The sequence below is a fragment of the Eumetopias jubatus genome, unplaced genomic scaffold (assembly GCF_037043125.1).
Source record: "Eumetopias jubatus isolate StellerSeaLion01/CBP00866 unplaced genomic scaffold, mEumJub1_p1.0 scaffold_12, whole genome shotgun sequence".
NCBI classification, from domain to species: domain Eukaryota; kingdom Metazoa; phylum Chordata; class Mammalia; order Carnivora; family Otariidae; genus Eumetopias; species Eumetopias jubatus.
The window spans coordinates 76,337,420-76,355,030 of NW_028274818.1; the positions used below are offsets into that span (position 1 = coordinate 76,337,420).

At 50.8% G+C, this 17,611-nt stretch overlaps 1 protein-coding gene across 2 annotated transcripts in view; it reads right to left on the reverse strand.

Annotated features, from left to right (window-relative positions):
- Window positions 1–439: 439 nt before the first annotated feature.
- USP7 (ubiquitin specific peptidase 7) overlaps window positions 440–17,611 on the reverse strand; it is a 63,833-nt gene continuing 46,661 nt past the window's right edge. For both annotated transcript variants that reach the window (XM_088017354.1, XM_028117469.2), the window contains exons 11-31: window positions 16,913–16,995; window positions 14,105–14,214; window positions 12,403–12,559; window positions 11,202–11,346; window positions 10,813–10,943; window positions 9,878–10,012; window positions 9,293–9,394; window positions 9,025–9,130; window positions 8,187–8,279; window positions 8,030–8,097; window positions 7,595–7,695; window positions 6,581–6,734; window positions 5,768–5,835; window positions 5,176–5,284; window positions 5,014–5,091; window positions 4,214–4,314; window positions 3,306–3,405; window positions 2,510–2,629; window positions 2,253–2,324; window positions 2,022–2,112; window positions 440–1,779 (exon numbers count right to left, since the gene is read on the reverse strand). In XM_088017354.1, coding sequence (XP_087873480.1) covers window positions 1,673–1,779; window positions 2,022–2,112; window positions 2,253–2,324; window positions 2,510–2,629; window positions 3,306–3,405; window positions 4,214–4,314; window positions 5,014–5,091; window positions 5,176–5,284; window positions 5,768–5,835; window positions 6,581–6,734; window positions 7,595–7,695; window positions 8,030–8,097; window positions 8,187–8,279; window positions 9,025–9,130; window positions 9,293–9,394; window positions 9,878–10,012; window positions 10,813–10,943; window positions 11,202–11,346; window positions 12,403–12,559; window positions 14,105–14,214; window positions 16,913–16,995 — 2,231 coding nt within the window. In that variant the 3' untranslated portion in view covers window positions 440–1,672. The remainder of the gene's footprint in view (window positions 1,780–2,021; window positions 2,113–2,252; window positions 2,325–2,509; window positions 2,630–3,305; window positions 3,406–4,213; window positions 4,315–5,013; window positions 5,092–5,175; window positions 5,285–5,767; window positions 5,836–6,580; window positions 6,735–7,594; window positions 7,696–8,029; window positions 8,098–8,186; window positions 8,280–9,024; window positions 9,131–9,292; window positions 9,395–9,877; window positions 10,013–10,812; window positions 10,944–11,201; window positions 11,347–12,402; window positions 12,560–14,104; window positions 14,215–16,912; window positions 16,996–17,611) is intronic.

Below are 17,611 nucleotides of genomic sequence, written 5' to 3' on the forward strand. Positions count from 1 at the left end.
AACGATCCTCTCTGGCCTGCCCACACGTCCTCCTTCTACAGCAGAAAGGCTCGGGCACGGAGGGCACCCCTGCAATGTGCCGCCCACACGCCCCGGGAGGCAGCTCTTGGGGAGCGAAGGCAACGCGGGGCCATGGAAACCTGGAAACGTCCTTCCACAGCAGAGACCAGCCCAGAGCCAGGAACCCACGCCGGGGTGGCACAGTGGGCCTGGGCAGCAAGACGCACACGGCTGCCCTGGGCAGCACCTGCCACTGTTCCCGTATTTCCAGCCCCCTCCTGCGTGCCCGGCTTCCTCCTGGAAAACCTCCTCTTGCTTGAGCTGAAACGGAACTAGGAAGAAGCCAAATCCCAAAACCCCCAGGAAACCAGGACCGTCCTGAGCAACATGACCAGTAGAGGGGACACAGACCTCCCTCGACCTCCACGTCACTCACCGATTTTTAGTTTTTATAGAAAATTTTATTCAACATACAACATTTTCCAGCAAAAAGGCAATATACAGGAAGAGTTGGTGTACATTGCTGCTACAGAAACAAACAAAAATCCTGGAAAAGGATGAAAAATAAGTGTGATCTGCTGATTCTATTTTACTGCACTCAAAACTAGACACGCAGCCGGCATTAGCTCCAAAATAAAAGGAAACAAGGCTGGGACTGAAATAAAACTACACACAATGAATATCAACATCAGTGAGAGTCACTTAGATGCACCCAACAAAGTCACCTCCTCCCAGTGGCGAATTTTACATGTTCATTCATTAAATATACAATTTCATTTCTTTTTTTTTTTTTTTTAACTTTTTTACAAAGTCAACAGCTTACTGACCACTAGTGAGCATGCCCTCTTTGCTAAAAGGCTCTCCTTTTCTCCTTCTGTCTGTTCCGTTTCGAGGAAATTCTACTGGTAACTGCTTCACCTGCTTGTTTGAGTGGGGTGAGATCGTTAGGTCTGACGAGAGGCAGCAGAGTACACCTTAACTGTACTGGACAGTGTTTTCAATTGAATAAGAAGACCCCAAACCGCCTGGCGGGCCCGTATTCATATTCAGTGCCTCCACGTTGCGAGCGGGTTGCGGAATGGTGGTGACTGGCAGAGTGAGACACGTTTACTGAGACCCAGGCAGCGGGAGGAGGACCGAGGAAGGGGGACAGTACACGCAGTGAAGGAAAGAGCACTATTTATTAGGTTGTGAGTTTCTCTGTTTTGCCTTTACAGATGCACAAAAGGTCATGGCAAGTAGAACTGAGAGGGAAATACGTCAAACGAGCCTACACGCAAGACCAGCTGCGGGGCTGGTGACCGCGACCCTAGGAAGGCGGCCAGGCGGCCTCTGCTGGCTGGGAACAGACCAGAGGCCTCTCGCCAGAGCCTCGCGGCCCTCACCTCTTCTCCCCCGCGATGCTGGCCGTCGCCTTGCACTGTGGTTACCATAAAATAACTCTCATCGGCATCCAAGCTTTATAAAAACACCTTCATTTTGCTCAAAAAGGGCAGTCAATAGATACAGAGAAGCCAAACTGAACAGCCTCAACAAAATAAAATTAACATCAGCAGCAAATCCCCTTGCTGAAGACTTCGGATAGAGTGCACGTGTACCAAAGTTCTAGGCTGTTAAAAAGGGGCACACACCCACGCACGGCCCCTCGCCTTGCACACACTGGGTAAGGAAGTCAGTTATGGATTTTAATGGCCTTTTCCAGGTAAGTGTAGCGACTCCTCTTTGGGGCTTTGTTGAAGTGGTCGAGCCCTAGCCAAGGCCGAGGATGAGACATGTTACCTGGTGGAGAGAGAGACACGGCTGAAACTGGACGGAGAGCAAGTCCTAGAAGCCCAGGGCCAGTGGCCGACCCGAGGTGTGGCTCCCGGGGAAGCTGGGACTCGGAGCCAAGCACCGCCCACCCTCATGGACCAGACCACCAACGTTTCAACCCTGGTCACGCACTGTTCCTCCCTGCTTCACAGACGCCACTGGAACCCGGGGCGGGCCGCCCACTTCTCGGGCCGCGGGAGGGCGCTTACCAGGCTGGGGCTCAAAGTCTTTCAAGTTCACTTCATACTCATCCTCGTTTATGTACTGGTGTCGGCCCATCATCACAATGGCAAATTTAAACTGAAAGACAGAAGGGCCCCTCCTCCGTGAACTCTGGGCACGAGCAAACACACACCTCTGGCCAAAGTCTTGGCTGCTTCCTGAGCCAAGGTTTCGGGGTGCTGCCAGACATCCCTCACAAGTGCCCAAGACGTGCGTACCTTCTCAAACTCCTTTTCCTGGATGTCTAGCAGACTCTGAATCCGTTTCATGACTTCTCTGAAATGCTCGCCCTACGAACGGTAAAGGACACATGTGTGCACGCTCATCTGTGTGCGCCCCTCCGTGGCAGTGGCCCCTCGTGGCCCGCGTGGACACCACCAAAGCTCATCATCAGCCCGAGGAGCCCAGATTCAGCAGCACAAATCCCAAAGCACTGAGACGGAGAATACTCGACCTATTTACCAAACACCCTCACCTGGTGTATCCTCAGCAAAAATGGAATCCCGAACGTCCCGAACACCTCTTTGTGGAAGTGCGCCACGGTGACGAGCATCTCATTCTCCTTGTCTATGTCCACCTGGTCCAAAGGTATTTCCTGGGGACAGGAGACACACAGAGCTGAGCAACAGTCTATGCAAACAACCTCCGCATTTGCTTCTGACTCGATGCTCCAACGTGGCGTCACTGTGGGTGACGCCAGGTTTGGGTCTTGTTAGAATGAGGAGAGCTCCGAGTTGGAAGGTATCTGCATTTTTACAGGAAACTCTGGGTTTCTGGAGTCCAAACGATATACTAGTCTAGTAACTGGAAATTTCAGCTGCTCCTCAATCAACAGGGAGCCACAGCTTCTAACCAGACTGGTTTGGTGGCCCATACTTAGAATTCACTCCTGAGAACAAGTCCTCTGCGATCCTACGTACATGGGGACCTCCACAGTCAGGCCCAGACCAAGAAGGACGCTGCGGCAGGGGAGCGCAAGCGGGTTTCAGCAGAGCGGGCCGGCACGCTGTGTGACAGACGGCGGGCAAGGCCAAGCAGCACTGTCAACGGGCCTCATGCCACTCAACCCGACACACCTGATGTGCTTGCAGAGGAAGATTTCAATAAAGTATTAATTCCTCAAAATGCGTAAGAGTAAAATTAACCGCAGGGATCACATCTACTGGTACCCTACACAACGCTTAGGCCGTGTCCGCAAGTCAGGGCTATCTGAGAAGGGAGGCGGGTGGCCATCCCACAGGCCAGGGCGCCCACAAGGGAGGGCCCGTTACCTCTATTCGAAATGTTCTACTCGTTGCCGGAGATAAGCATTCTAACAGTTCATCTTCTTGGTGCACACCAATAATCTTGTAGCTTACGATTTCTAGCAGCCTGCACAAAACAAGGGGGGAAATGAACTACATCAATTCATGTGAGAAAAAAGGACGGGTAAGTAGCTTCCTAGAAAGAAATTCTTTATTATAAAGCTATCTACATTTGCTTATTTTCTTCCTCTTCAGAGAGCTGAAAGGCCCAAAGAGGGCATCCTTGGGGAGGAACAGAGGCCCGGTCGGCAGCCCCGGCAGCCCGAGGCCATGCGGCCCCGTGTGGGCACAGGGATGGAGGGGAAACCAAGTCTCCAGGAACTGTGTACATCGTGCCCACGATGGTTCCCAGCTGGGCAGGACCTGTGGTGTTTTTCTCCTGCCCTCTTTACAGAATAAGGATCTCATTCTTTTATTGATACCACAGAGCACGCATTCCGAGAAGCGAAGAGCCCCAAGGCTTGTTTTGTCCTGTGAGCGGGCAGCAGGGCACCGGCATGAGAAGGCCCAACTCTGAAACAAACACTGCCCGTCAAGTCTGGGGCTTCTGTCTGCAGCCGGAATATCCGCCCCATGGATCAGAAGCACCTGGATTTCTCCACTGCAACCAAGAGCAACCTGGATTTCTGCCCTGTTTCAGCTGATGCTCCATTTGAGTCCTCTCTTTACTGTGGGTGATTTTTCTACCCGAATCTCATCTTTCTACAGCTTAATAACAGGAGACAGGGAAGGAAGAAAGAAAACATGGCTCAATTGTGAAATACTTATAAACCGCCACAAAAGCCGGGCGGAGAGCCGGTCTGCCACTCTGCTGCACCGGTCCCGGGAACACGGCCGCAGGGCGCGGGCCACCCCCAGCTGCAGGAAATACTTGCCTAAGTTTCCCTGACGCCTTCTCCCCAAGCTCAACAGCCTTTTTACATTCTTCCAGCAGGTCCCGGACACACCCATGCTTATCGGGATATAGTGTGATTTCCTAGGAAATGACAAGATGAAAGAAAATGTAAGGGGTCTCTGCTCGAGCACATCCTTGATGCTGGAAGAGAGGAAGAAACTGCAAGGGATTTTCAGTTGTCCCTAGCTCCCCACCACATCACCAACGCCCCCAGTCTGAGGGCCCCTGATGCGTGAACTTGGACCCCCGGCCCCGGCCCCAGCCCAGGCCTGCAGGGGAGTTTAAGAAATGCCAATTTGATGCCAAAAGGTTGCCGTTTACAGGACAGCTTCTCGGCAAACTCTCCCACAGCAGGCCAGCTCCTAGCCGGCTCTCTCAGCAAAGTGACAACAGGACAGTGTCAGCCGAGACAACAACCAGGGCTGGACTGGAGGAGGTCAGCCTGTCAATTCCACCCAGATGAGCATGTTTATGACACATGGCAAGCATTTTCCTTAAAAACCGCCAGAGCTACAAACGCGAAACACTAGGGTGCAAGCAGGGAAAGACTTATCTATGCCCACCTCAAGTGGGCAGGCAGCACCCACCCCGCCCTCAGGCTCGCTGCTGGAGACCAGAGGGCCAGGCAGAGGTAGAAATGGTTCAGAAACAGTGGTGGTGGCAAGAGGGGGACAGAGGGCCTCTAACACCTTTATTTCGTTGTTTTAGTTTTCAAGAGCTAGACAAACACTAAACACACACCAATGAAAATAAAAATTCGTATCATTAAAAAGCACGTACCTCTTCCCTAAACTGGCTGTTTAACCAAATACACTTAAAACTTCGTCTGTTTTCAAAGTCTGTGATTTTCATCTTAAGCTATTGAGAAAAGAGAGGCTATCAGATACGTCTCCACAAAACCCAAACCTCATGACCCACGGTTACATGAATTCGGACTCATACCTGCTGATAGTAAAGTTTCTTAGGTTGTCTAGGCTTGAAGAACTGTAGGAGATCTCTTAAAGTCCCTTCATAATTATGTCTAAGAGGGTTACCTGGGCCGTCCCTATAACTGCACGAGAAAACAGCATATAAACAAATGACTTATTTGCCTAAAACAAGTATCAGTGAGTTAGCATAAATGCAAACCACTGCCCGTACGCCTAGCTTCAAACCGTGGGCCTGGCACAGGCCTTCCCTCCATACCCCTGCTGCCCGAGCCCTTAGTCCCCCCGGCGGTCCCACATGCGCTCTCGGCAACGGGGACAGGGCACACGCGGGCTTGGCCGGGGTGGGCCCAGCTGGATGCGAGGGAGAGGTGTTGGTGATGTTATCTAAACAAGTCCGGCTCTAGATGAGGCAGGCTGCCAACTACGCGGACATCTGGGAGCAGTGTGGGCAGGATGTGTGTGGTGACGACTCTGCATCGGAAACTAAGCGGTGGACTGTCAGACGGTGCAGCCAGCTATTACTGGAATTAGTTCCACGATGTCGAGATCAATTATGGAGGGCATGCAGTACAGACCAGACAGCAAGGGGCCAGGGAGCACCTTACCCTTGAGACTTGAAAAACTGGAGCAACATGGGGTCAGTGTTGAGCCTCTGGGCCACTGTCTTTGCAACCTGGGAGGGAAGGGACCCAAAGTCAGAAAAGGCCCATGTTGGGGAGTGAACTGAAATTTGCTTATAAACTTTACCATTAACTATTTACCTAATGTTCTTAAAGAAATGTGAAATGAATAGCCTGAATTTACATGGCCTAAAAACCCACCACCGACTGAGAACAAACTATACTCCCCAGTGTATGCTCCATGGGGGCAGCACGTCGGTGAAATCACCTGTTAAAGGGTTTTCTGCCTTTTTCTTAAGTAGCCTGAACACACGACCCCGAGATTAAGACCTGAGCTGAGATCGAGAGACAGATGCCTAACCGACTGAGCCACCCAGGTACCCCACCTTTCCTTTTAAAGATTATTTAAGCAAACTCTAAACACAATGTGGGGCTCCAACTCACAACCCTGAGATCAACAGCCGCACACTCCTTCCACCCAGCCAGCCAGGTGCCCCAAGGGTTTCTCGCTTTTAACGGTGAAGTCTACAGGTTTATTTTCCAATGGCAAGTTGTAATTGAAGCAAAACTGCCGTAAAAACTATCATCTCTGAAACCAAATCATGCCCGGGTGGATGGGGTAGGGGTGGGAGGGGGCAGCGCCAACACCAATCCCCTCAAGAACCATTCAGACAATGGGGCCGTCACCTTCCTCCAGAACCAAACCCAGCAGCCTCTCTCTCTTCAGTCCTTCCTTTTTAAGAAGAACTTGGTCTCTCTGGTATAGAATCTGAAGGGGAAGGACCACCTGTCAAATACCTGAAAATAATTCATTCGGTTTGATAATGTAACCACAAATCCAGGATCATTAGGGATTGTTTTATCACAGAAAATGACATCAACACGGTGGTAGAGGTCTCGGAAATATTCTTTTGCAGTGGGTAATTCACTGTTATCATTTTCAGGGTCATCCCTGCGGGGGGAGAAAGAAACAGATTGCAGACTGAATCGAAGTCCAGGCCAGGGGTAATGGTTATTTAAAAAAAAAAAAAAAAAAGGCATCACCTCTGAACCCACAGTGACACGGACTAACAGTGTGGATGCCAGGAGTCTGTCCCAGAGAGTCCGTAGCCAGGACAGTTAAGGAAAGGCCACCACACAGAGGAGCTGTGCTCGGAGCCTCCCATGTGCTAGTGCAAACCGCCCCCTGCTTCACCTCCTGACAAGGGCACGAAACCATGTCCTCCCATTAAAGACTCAGCATGACGGGCCTCACGGCAGAGCCCACTCTCTGACCCCAAGCTGGCAGGCGACCACCTTCCTGCTAAGGCAGCAAGTATTTACTACCTGGTCCTCCAAACACAAGTCTGCCAACCCCCGCTCTTGGGGACCCCATCACCGGTGCTCGAGCCCGCCACGGCCAGGTGGCTTCTGCAAGAGCCCAGGCAAGGCTGCTTGCTGACGAAGTGGCTAAGACGGCAGACCTGCTGGTCCGACGGGCCCTAAACGAACTGCCTATGCAGGTGCGTGCCAGGGACGCTCATGCTGAGGGAAAGGAAAACCATCCTGCTACTGTTGGAAAGACCTCTGCCACCCCACTGAGAGCTGCCGTGCTCATCACGGATTCTTAGAAAATGAGACCACTCGTTACATGAGCAAAAGGTCCACTGCCCACGATCCCCCAACCGGGAGAGGCCGACTTCTGTCAACGTTCTCAGCTACTTCAAACAAAATCTAACTCAGGGTCTTGACACGGTTTTGTTTCTGCTTTTGGGGCTTATGAGGAAACTCGCTCTTAGTACAAAGTGATACAGTCCTTCAAAAGGTACTTACTTCTGGAAGACTATAATGTCACCGTCCATTAGTTCATCAAGGGCTTTATCAAGAGACACGTCGTAATCCTGGATTCTCTCTGTTAAATTCGGTTTAACTTCCTACAGTAAGAGAGATGAATGGTTACCGCCTAACGTTTAATATGACCAGACGCCGCAGGTGTTCTCCCTGAGAATTCTGTTCTCTGTGCCCTACATTTCTAGTGAGAATGCTAATGGGAACGTTACTGTCCACAGAGACGTAATGATCACCGAGCCCGAGTGAGGAAAAATCAGACATCTACAAACGTGACCCTCTACTCAACACCACCCGGGGCCTCCACCACTTAGCTGCAGACTGCACACAACAACGAGTCAGGGCTAGCAAAACAAACAAGAAAAGCCCTCCCCAAACCACAAACGATACACTGATTACAGAAAAACAAGACATCCAAACCTCATAGAGGATAAGACTAGTATCTTGGATAAATCCTGCTCTGTCACACATAACCGGGAGCAAGTCACCTGCGTTCGAGAAAAACAAAGAATCCAGAGCTGTAATGGACCGAGACTTTAGCAAAACCAACTCCGATGGTGAGGACAGGAGCACTTACGTATTTTACAGGATATTGGTGTGTAGATGTGCCCACAGTAATTCAAGCTCCGTGTCTTGGGGTCATACATCTTCAAAAATAGCATGACATCATCTACAAGGTTAACAAACAGGTTTTGTTAGGATCTTAACACTTGGGACAATGTCCTAAAAATATTAATAGTAGGCAACCAAGTGACAGCGTCTGGCACCCAAAAGCCACCGTGTCAGGTGAGGTTCATCATAACGCTGACTGACCCTAGGAGTATAGCATCATTCTGCACGTCGGGCCCCCATGAAACAGTAATCCGAGGCAGGGAGGATGGGACCGAGGGCAGTGAACTTATTAGGCATCTTATTTTCAAGGTTAGGTACTAACCAGCTAGCTGACTGTTGCCATGAGAAAATGCTACTATCGTGTGTCTTTGCAGCAATGACAACTGACCATTTTAGAGCGAGCGTCAGCAGGCTCTGACCCACCTGTTTTGGCAGAGTTGTGCCAGAAGATGGCCAACCTGTTCGTTGCCGAGTTTCTGCACCCGCTTTCTGGCAGAAGAGGCCGCAACGGCCCACAGGCGTGAAATACTTACTACCCGGCCCTGGGCAGGGACGGTCTGCAGCCCTGCCCCGTGGCGGCCCCTGTGAGGCACGCGGCAAACCACGCAGACTCAGCACGGCCGCGGCCTGCTCGCCACTGGCAGCCAGTCAGGCCCAGCCAGCTTCGCCAAGAAGCCTGAACACAGGAAGGGGTTCAGGGGCATTTCTGAAACCGGACCTCCTGGCAAGGGAAGCATGCCTAACCCCACGTGTGACTAGACACTGGTCCCGGGCCCCGGCTCTGCTGCTCCGGGGGTACTTACGATCTTTGTCAAACTTGGGTAACGTGGCTCCACTGGCAGCCAGCTCCGGATCAACGGTTTCCAGGAATATCGTCCACGGGTTTTCATTATCACTCAGCTCAATCATCTATTTCCAAAAGAGATGCTGCTGTTAGGATATTTCCAGGGCTAAGTGAGAGTGAAGAGCACGGCTGCCCACCATTCAGCGGGCCAGAGGCAGACAAGCAACAGCGGCGCAAAGCGACTCTGACCGAGGTGCGCGGCGCCCGCCACCCTCACGTGCCCTCACCGTCTTGTTGCCGTCCGCCTCGTTATCCAACATTGCTGGCCGTTTGGTTCCGTTGCTCCTCGCCTGCATGGGCCATAATCGAATCTGATCTTGTGGAAATCCCTGAAAAAAATTATCACTAAATTAATTAAAACAAAATCAGGGGCACCTGGGTGGCTCAGTCGTTAAGCATCTGCCTTCAGCTCAGGTCATGATCCCAGGGTCCTGGGATCGAGCCCCGCATCGGGCTCTCTGCTCCGCGGGAAGCCTGCTTCTCCCATTCCCACACCCCTGCTTGTGTTCCCTCTCTCGCTGCCTCTCTGTCAAATAAATAAATAAAATCTTAAAAAGAAAAAAAAATCAGCTCATACTTTAATTCCGTATGACTGTAAATGATTCTAGGATAAGAAGAAACAAAATGATAGTTTGAGCTCTCCCTGCTGACATGGACGAGAGAGCCGAGCCCACCACCCCACCCCACCCCCAGCTTCCAGGGTTCCCAGGATGCCTGGGCTCGAACGCCCGATCCTAGCTCGTCCAGTTTGTGAGGAAAGCAGACAGAACCTGGAGATGAAAACAACCATCCCCAGAAGGGCCGGCACTCACCATGGTCTGAGAGAGGTTCTGGACAAATTCAGCCAGAGAGGAGTTTTTCAATACTTTGAACACAGTGTATTTCACTTTTTCTTCATCATACATATCATTTCCTTGGTGGCCACAAAACTGGTCCTCTGCAACTATCTGAAAATACACAAGAAAACACACAACAGCTCATACTTTAATTCCATGCATCCAACGGATGCACAGATGCTGTGAGACCACTCCAAGCAAAACAAAGTTTCAACAGTAACAAGCTAAAAAGAGCTAGTCTCTGGCTTCAGTGACCCTTCTTCCAGGGACCCAAAGAGAAAAGTATCAAGATGACAAAGGACGAAATCGGGTGTTTAGTTAGAAAGTACAAACACGGATGCCAGGGTGGCTCAGTCGGTTAGGCGTCTGCCTTCAGCTCAAGTCATGCTCTCAGGGTCCTGGGATCGAGCCCTGCGCTCCCTGCCCTCCCTGCTTGTGCTCTCTCTCGGAAATAAATAAAATCTTAAAAAAAAAAAAAAAAAGTACAAACACCTGCACCGCCACACACCCCCGCCCCCTCCCTGGAGGGCGAGCTGGAAGCCTGCTGCATGGCAGGTTCTGGATACCGCCCGGGCCCAGCCAGGACGCCAAGCTAGCACCTCTTCCCAGGCAACCAACCTGCTGAAAGCAGCACCCACTTCCCAATAGAGCAGCCAAACCATAAACCTAAACCTTCTGGAAGTTCACCTCCCCGTCCAGCTCTCCCTCCTTCCCCATCACTGGCGACGCCTCTCCGTGGCCTGGAGCGCCACCTCCCACCGCAAGCTCACCCTCCCATGCCCCACTCCAGGGGCCCTTCCCGCTCTGAGCTCCTCCATGCCCACGCTGAGAGAGCGTGGCTCAGTCTGGGGGGCCCTTCCCCTGAGCGGCCCCCACCATGGGGGCAGCGACGCCGCAGAAGCAAGGCTGACCTGCACTTGCATGTAGAGGTGGGCTTCCTGCCGCTCCTTCCGCTTCTGGGCCTCGATCCTTTTCTCCTCCTGGAGTCGCTCTACCAACTGCTGAGGGATGTCGTGGTCGGTGACCGCTTGTAAAACCTCACCTGCATGACAAACATGCCTTCTCTCTCACCTGTGTGCAGGTTCTCTGCTCCCCTCCTCAGAAGGTCCCAATGCCATGTGGTTGTCAACACAGCAATCTTATTTGAGTGAAATTGCTCAGGACCGCGAGTCCCCTGTCCAGCTGGCCTGGGGGTGCGGGGACCAGGGCTGCGCAAGCCGAGCGTGCGGCCGCGTGGGGACGGGTGGTAGAGCTGGGCAGCACCCTGGGAACGGGGACTCAGGCCTGCGGCGCGACTCACTGAGCTTGGACTCCCTGATGTAGACCAGCATGTACGCGTTGGTGCAGTGCCGCACGGACAGGTCGTCATCATGGCCCCCGTAGTTGTGCTCGATGGCCTCCTCCTTCGTGCACCTGGACACCACGTCGTCGTCAAATTTACACCACTGACAAGGAAAGCAAGGAGACGTGGCAGAGATAAAGCACACACAGGGGCAGTGTTCTCCTAAAATAAGTCATCTGAGGATGTGCCGGCCCCGGGCACTGTGTCAGGTAAGCCGGCCTCTCCCCAAGCTCCTGGGCACCTTGGCCGACTCTGGCCCGCATTCGGGGTATGGGGGTGGGAGGGCGGGCTGTGAAGGTGCATCTGTTGGCAATTCTTACACTCCAACAGCCCGCTTCAATTTACATTCAATTCACCAACAGTACAACTCTTTACAGATTTGAGAAAACATACAGAGCACACCTCTGCTGCTAGTAAAATCGAAGTTTTATGGTATAGTTATAAAATTAAATAGGGACATTTGATCCTATCTCATGACACAGTCTCACAGCAAGTGAGGGTCTGACTTTAAAAAGTCAGATTTGTACATTATACTTATATTCCAATCTCTTCATTGTGGATCGAGTCACTTTCAACGGTACTAAATCTTACAGTGAAAGGTTCATTGTGGTCTGGCGCTATGTGGGTCCCTCCACCAAATCTCAGCTCGAGCGAGGTGGGCTCAGCCTCTGCTCTGTTCCTCACTGGCCCTATAGTCCTGGACACAGAGCCCGAGGAGACCCTCATCCCCTGGGGACGACTACAAGAGAGCAGATCCACGCAAACCTGGGGCAGACGGAGGGTCACACACCGCGGACAACCAGGCCTGCCCAATGACGTGCCATGAGCACTGCCTCCCCAGCCCGGGCCCGGCCATGGATGATTATTCTGCTGGTATTCTTAAGTGGGAAGTAGGTGCCTCAATTTACATAACGAACGGATCAAGGTTCAACGCTCAATACTAATAAAGAGAGGCATAATACAGTATAATCACTAATTTCCTATTCACCTTTAAAGTATCAGCAATTAATGCATGAGAGCACAGAAATAAATCAAGAGCCCAGGGGGCAATCTTTCATTATCCAGGCCATCGGGCAGGACCGGGCTAAGGTGAAGCTGAGTGCCAGGGTGAATGCCCTAGACACCATCACATCCGACTCCACCCCTGCCCAGCACTTACTTTGCCATCCCCTTTGGGGTTCAGATAAACCACATAATGTCCACCATGATTATCTCCACTGTGAACCAGGACTGCATGAAGAATATAATTTGCAGGGTCCTTAGGATCTGTTTTTTGCAAAAATTCATCGAGTGGTAACTGTTCTGGGAATTCAAACCTATTAAAAAACATTTTTAAAGAAATCCAGGTTTCATTCACAGGTGAAATAGTTTACCTTTATGCTTTATTTATTGCTAGACGTTCTAATTTATTGGCTCATCTTTATTTGGAAAGGCAAGTATCAATGTGACTTGGGAGGCCCCATGAACACTTCGGAGGCAGCTCCCATTCATTAGAACAAGTTAATTATTCAGACAGCAGTAAAAAATTTGAAGCTACATAGGAGAAAAATGCTCTAAATGCACTGAGATAATGCTTCACCGAATTTCAAGTTCAGAATATTACACAACAGCCAGTCTTGTGAGAGATGTACACCGTGATTCTTCTAGGATGTGGATAATTCTAAATGTTATTAACGAATAATTCTGGCTGTCCACAACTTAGAACAAAGCATATACTGTACGTTTGAGAAACACGGGAAATCGGATCTGATCAGTGAAGACATGTAAGCAAGGATCCCCTACACCCCATGATTGCTAAAGACATCCTGAACTTGATTTGCTTTTAAATGACTGGGTCCATAAACATTTTAACAACACGGTCGAAATTAATCAGGAGTGCCTTGAGAGGAGGGCTGTCGAGGACTTGGAGAGTGAGCTCACGGAGTCTGAAGGGGCAGCCGCCCCGGCACCAGCCCAGTCCGCTCTCAGCAATCCTGGCTGCACTGCCAAATGTTCAGAATTCCTAAAGGATGTCAGAAATCTGGGCTTTTACACAAAATCTCATGGGGTTTTTTTTGGGGGGGGGTTGTTTTTTAATGTTGGCAACTAACGCCAATAAAAACAGAAACAAAAGCAAGGTGGGGACCCAACAAAACACACCAGCAGGTGGGCCTTGGTCTGCAGGATGCCAATCTGTGAGGTGTGGTGGAGACGGTTTCGTACAGATTCCACAGCGATGGGCAAGAATGAAAGAGCAAAGACCCGGCTGGTGGCAAGTAACTTGACTGGGTCCGTTCTCCCTCAAGTTTGATGGGTGACTAACCAACGTCTATCCTGTGCCCAAACTAACCAGTACCAAAGTTCTGTAGTCTAAACCAGGTAAAGTAGTATTTACTACCATTCTTTTTATCTGGCATTTTAAGAATGGGGAAAACACCTAGAAGAAGGCACACACATACACCTACATCATCTTCCTGAAAATTCCAACACATTCTAGAATACCAACTGAGAGATTACAAAATATTGAAGGATCGTATTTAAACAAATACAGCAACATCAAATTCCACTCCTGAGGTAACAGCGGCATTCCGGCGAGTGCAAAACAGGTGGAGCAGAAAGCCCTCTCCCCTCAGACCTCCATCTGCCACAGTGTGGAGGGGGCTGGGGTTCCCTAAGAGGGAGCAATGGGAGGAACAGCCTCTGAAATCTCGTAAGGGAAATTATCCCTTTAAAACCATATTCTTGGGACAGTGAGGCGAGAGAGAGACCTAAATACATCAGAGATGGACTGAAAATATAAAAAGACTAAACAAAGCACTAAAACTGACCCCCAAAGTCAGGCGATGATTCAATCTTAACTTTAACATCCCACTATAAATTACCTATCATTGATCTTGATATTTTGGTCCGTCTGAGGGTCATACATAAATCTCATCAGCTGTAGATGTAACACTGGTGGCAAAGTTAGGAATTTCACACCTTTCTCTGCTTCCTGAACATTGAAAAAGAAATGCAAGTTTAGTTCAGCCCTCCTTAGTCCTTGAAGCAAGGACAGCAATAGCGGTTGGAGAGATTTGGTGGGAGAGGAAGGGTAGGTATCCAGCTGGGGTGCTTTTAAAATATTGTTTAAGAAACAGGCTCATGGGTGGCTCAGTCGGTTAAGCGTCCGACTCTTGGTTTCACTCAGGTCATGATCTCAGAGGTGAGATCAAGCCCCCGTCGGGCTCCAAACTCAGAGCAGAGTCTGCTTGAAATTCCCTCTCCCTCTCCCGCAGCTTGCATCTTCTCCACCCCCTCCCTCTCTCTGATAAATGAAATCTTAAACACACACACACACACACACACACAAAGACAAAAGAACCAAGTTCAAACAGAGAACTGGTGGTTGTCGTAGGGCAGGGGTGGGGGAAGGGCGAAACAGATGAGGGGTATCAAGAGATACAAACTTCCAGTTACAGAACAGGTCACAGATGCAAAGTACGTGTAGGGACAGAGCCAGCAGCACTATGCGAACTCTGCGGTGAGCATCTCATGATGTATGTGAGCGCCGCACCACTACATGGCACACCTGAAGCAAATATAATACCGCACACATCAACGACGCTTCAATTAAAGATAAAGTAAGGGGCGCCTGGGTGGCTCAGTCGTTAGGCGTCTGCCTTCGGCTCAGGTCATGGTCCCAGGGTCCTGGGATGGAGCACCGCATCAGGCTCCCTGCTCGGCGGGAAGCCTGCTTTTCCCTCTCCCACTCCCCCTGCTTGTGTTCCCTCTCTTGCTGTGTCTCTCTCTGTCAAATAAATAAATAAAATCTTAAAAAAAATTAAAAAATAAAATGTTCTGCTTAGCTCTTTCTCAGGTTCGCTGCAAGGGCTTGTGTGTGAACAATTTACTCTGGATTATATCCTGATGCCCAACAACAGGGGAACAGCTAAGTAAATTAGGGCTTAATCACTTGCTGGTGTGTTATACAGTCATTAAACACGATAGGAAATACGGAAAAACACAGAAAATCATGCAGTGGAAAGGCAGAAGTCGGGGACTGCAGGGAGGCGAGATCAGGCGTGCTTACAGACACCTGGCCGCAACAAGTGTGGCTGCTCACAGGCACGGGGCGAGACAGCGACCGGTCAGCAGCTTCCTGCCCCTGGTCTCAGAGCACATTCACTTCAGAGCACACGATGCACAGCACACACTCAGCGCTTACAGTCCAACCCAGTTCTGAACACTGTCCTCACTCGATAACAGCAAGACCCTCACATCAGCAACAGAGCCTCGGTGCAGTGGGACACGCCCCGCTTCTCAACAAGGCCTCCTCTGAGGGGGGCCCGACTCCACAGCTCCCACATGCCTGGCCCCACCTCAGCCGCCTCTGGTTTCCTCACAAAAATAAGCCTCTGCACAACCCCACCACTACCAGACCACCGGGCTCTCAACACAGCTCAGCTTCTGATTTAGACCTTCCTTCTGGGGCCGGGTATGTCCGGCCGAGGCACTGTGCCTGTGACAAGCCCCAAGACAAGGCTCTCTGATCAGTCGCATTAGCATGCCGAAGACGACAAAGTATCTCTGGAAAGAAAAATGGAAACCCAAGGAACCTGCCATACAAAGGAACGGCATGGTTTCGATACAACTTAAAAGAACAATAAAAGAATTGTTTCTCTACCACAGTCCACGGAGGCTATGATTCTAAAATACATACTGCTCACCCAGACCCCAAACCATCCAGTGTGGACAAGGGCAATTCTTGTGAGTTGACTGAAGTGTTTCCTAAGCACATCTAGGCACATGCTTGCAAAGTGACTTTCTGATCCACAATGCAGGATCCTGAGTGGCCTGACCAAGCAGAAGAGCAGATCTGTGGCTCACTGCAATGTGGGCACACCAGCACCATGAATTCTAAGGTAGCCAGCTTCGTAAACACAGGATGGTGTGGGAAATCATAAACTGGCTGAGCCCACGTGTCCAGGTTATGAGTCCAACACAGACTCTGGACGCTGCATCCGTGAAGGATGCTACTGACCCACTTACATCTGCCTGACCGGCAGCCAGGAACATGCCGCAGTCCATGTCTCTCCAGCCAGCCACAGACTGACCAGTCACTTGTCCACAATGCTTGGTGCTCTGCCAGAAGCTTAGAGTCCCCACGGGGCTTTGTGGAAAACAATCAGGGACACCGTGTATTCACAGGACAAGCAACAGAAAACGCACTCCTCGTTTTACAACTCATGATCCTTTAGATCCTTTAGAAAACTAACCCCATCACACACACACACACACACACACACACACACGCCGAAGTGCAAACCACCCATGAGCCCAAAGTCCAAGAAAGAAAGAACCTCTACTGCAACTAGAAGCTGAGGAAAAGCTCCAGTGGAAACCAGTGAGGCGAGGAGCAGGGTCATGGGTGCCGTGCAGAACACGCCTCCCTACAGCGGGACGGGGTCTCCCGTGTGCTGGGTGATGGGTCTACCCAAGACGCTGCACGTCAACTTCCCGCCCCCAGCTCAGCCCCACCAGGGGCACAATTGGAGGCCCCAAAATATAGTGTCTGCACTAAGAAGTAAAATCTTTTGAGCTCTAAATATGAACAGCGTATGAAAAGGTACAAGTGACTTTCCTGTCCACAACTGAAGCAAAGGACGTGAAAACACAGTAATGGGAAAGGCGGCACACAGCTCCCACGTTACCTGCAAGCCGTGCTCCCCAGCGTCGTATTTATTGTCACCGTCTAGTTGTTCCACAGCCACGTAGTCCACAAATGATTCAAATACTTGAAAGAGAGAAAGAGGAAAAAAAGTCAGCCGATGATTTCACTAGAGCCCTGATGGTAATGCAGCCGCCCCGACACACTTCGGCATGCTGGGGAGGAGAGTGGAGGGAAGAGCAGCCCGGAGTGGCGGCTCCCAGCCTGTGCCCGAGACCCGCCACGCCCGCCACGACCCCCGGCCTCTGCCCGAGACCCGCCACACCCGCCACGACCCCGCCACAGCTCCAGAACAGAAGCCCTGAACCTCTAAGAACCCCATCGACATGGTTTCCTATAAGGGTGTTAGAAGCGTTCATGTGGAGTCAAACGTTTTACTCACTTTTAACAAAATCAAGGAACATTCAAGTACACATTTTGACCCACTTTTCATAGAGCTACAATTGAGACGATGCAGGCAGAGAGCAGGACCGTGGGGGTAAGAGGGACACGATGGGACATAAGTAAGATGAATCAGGACAAGGGCCTAGTATCGACCACAACACGGGGACTGAGCCGGGAAGCTCCTGTTGTTACGCGAGAACTCAAACGCTCTGACTCACATACAAGAGGACGATGTGCAGGGTCAGATGCGTTCACGGGGATGGAGTGCTCCCTTCACAGTGCGTCCAGAAGAATCACA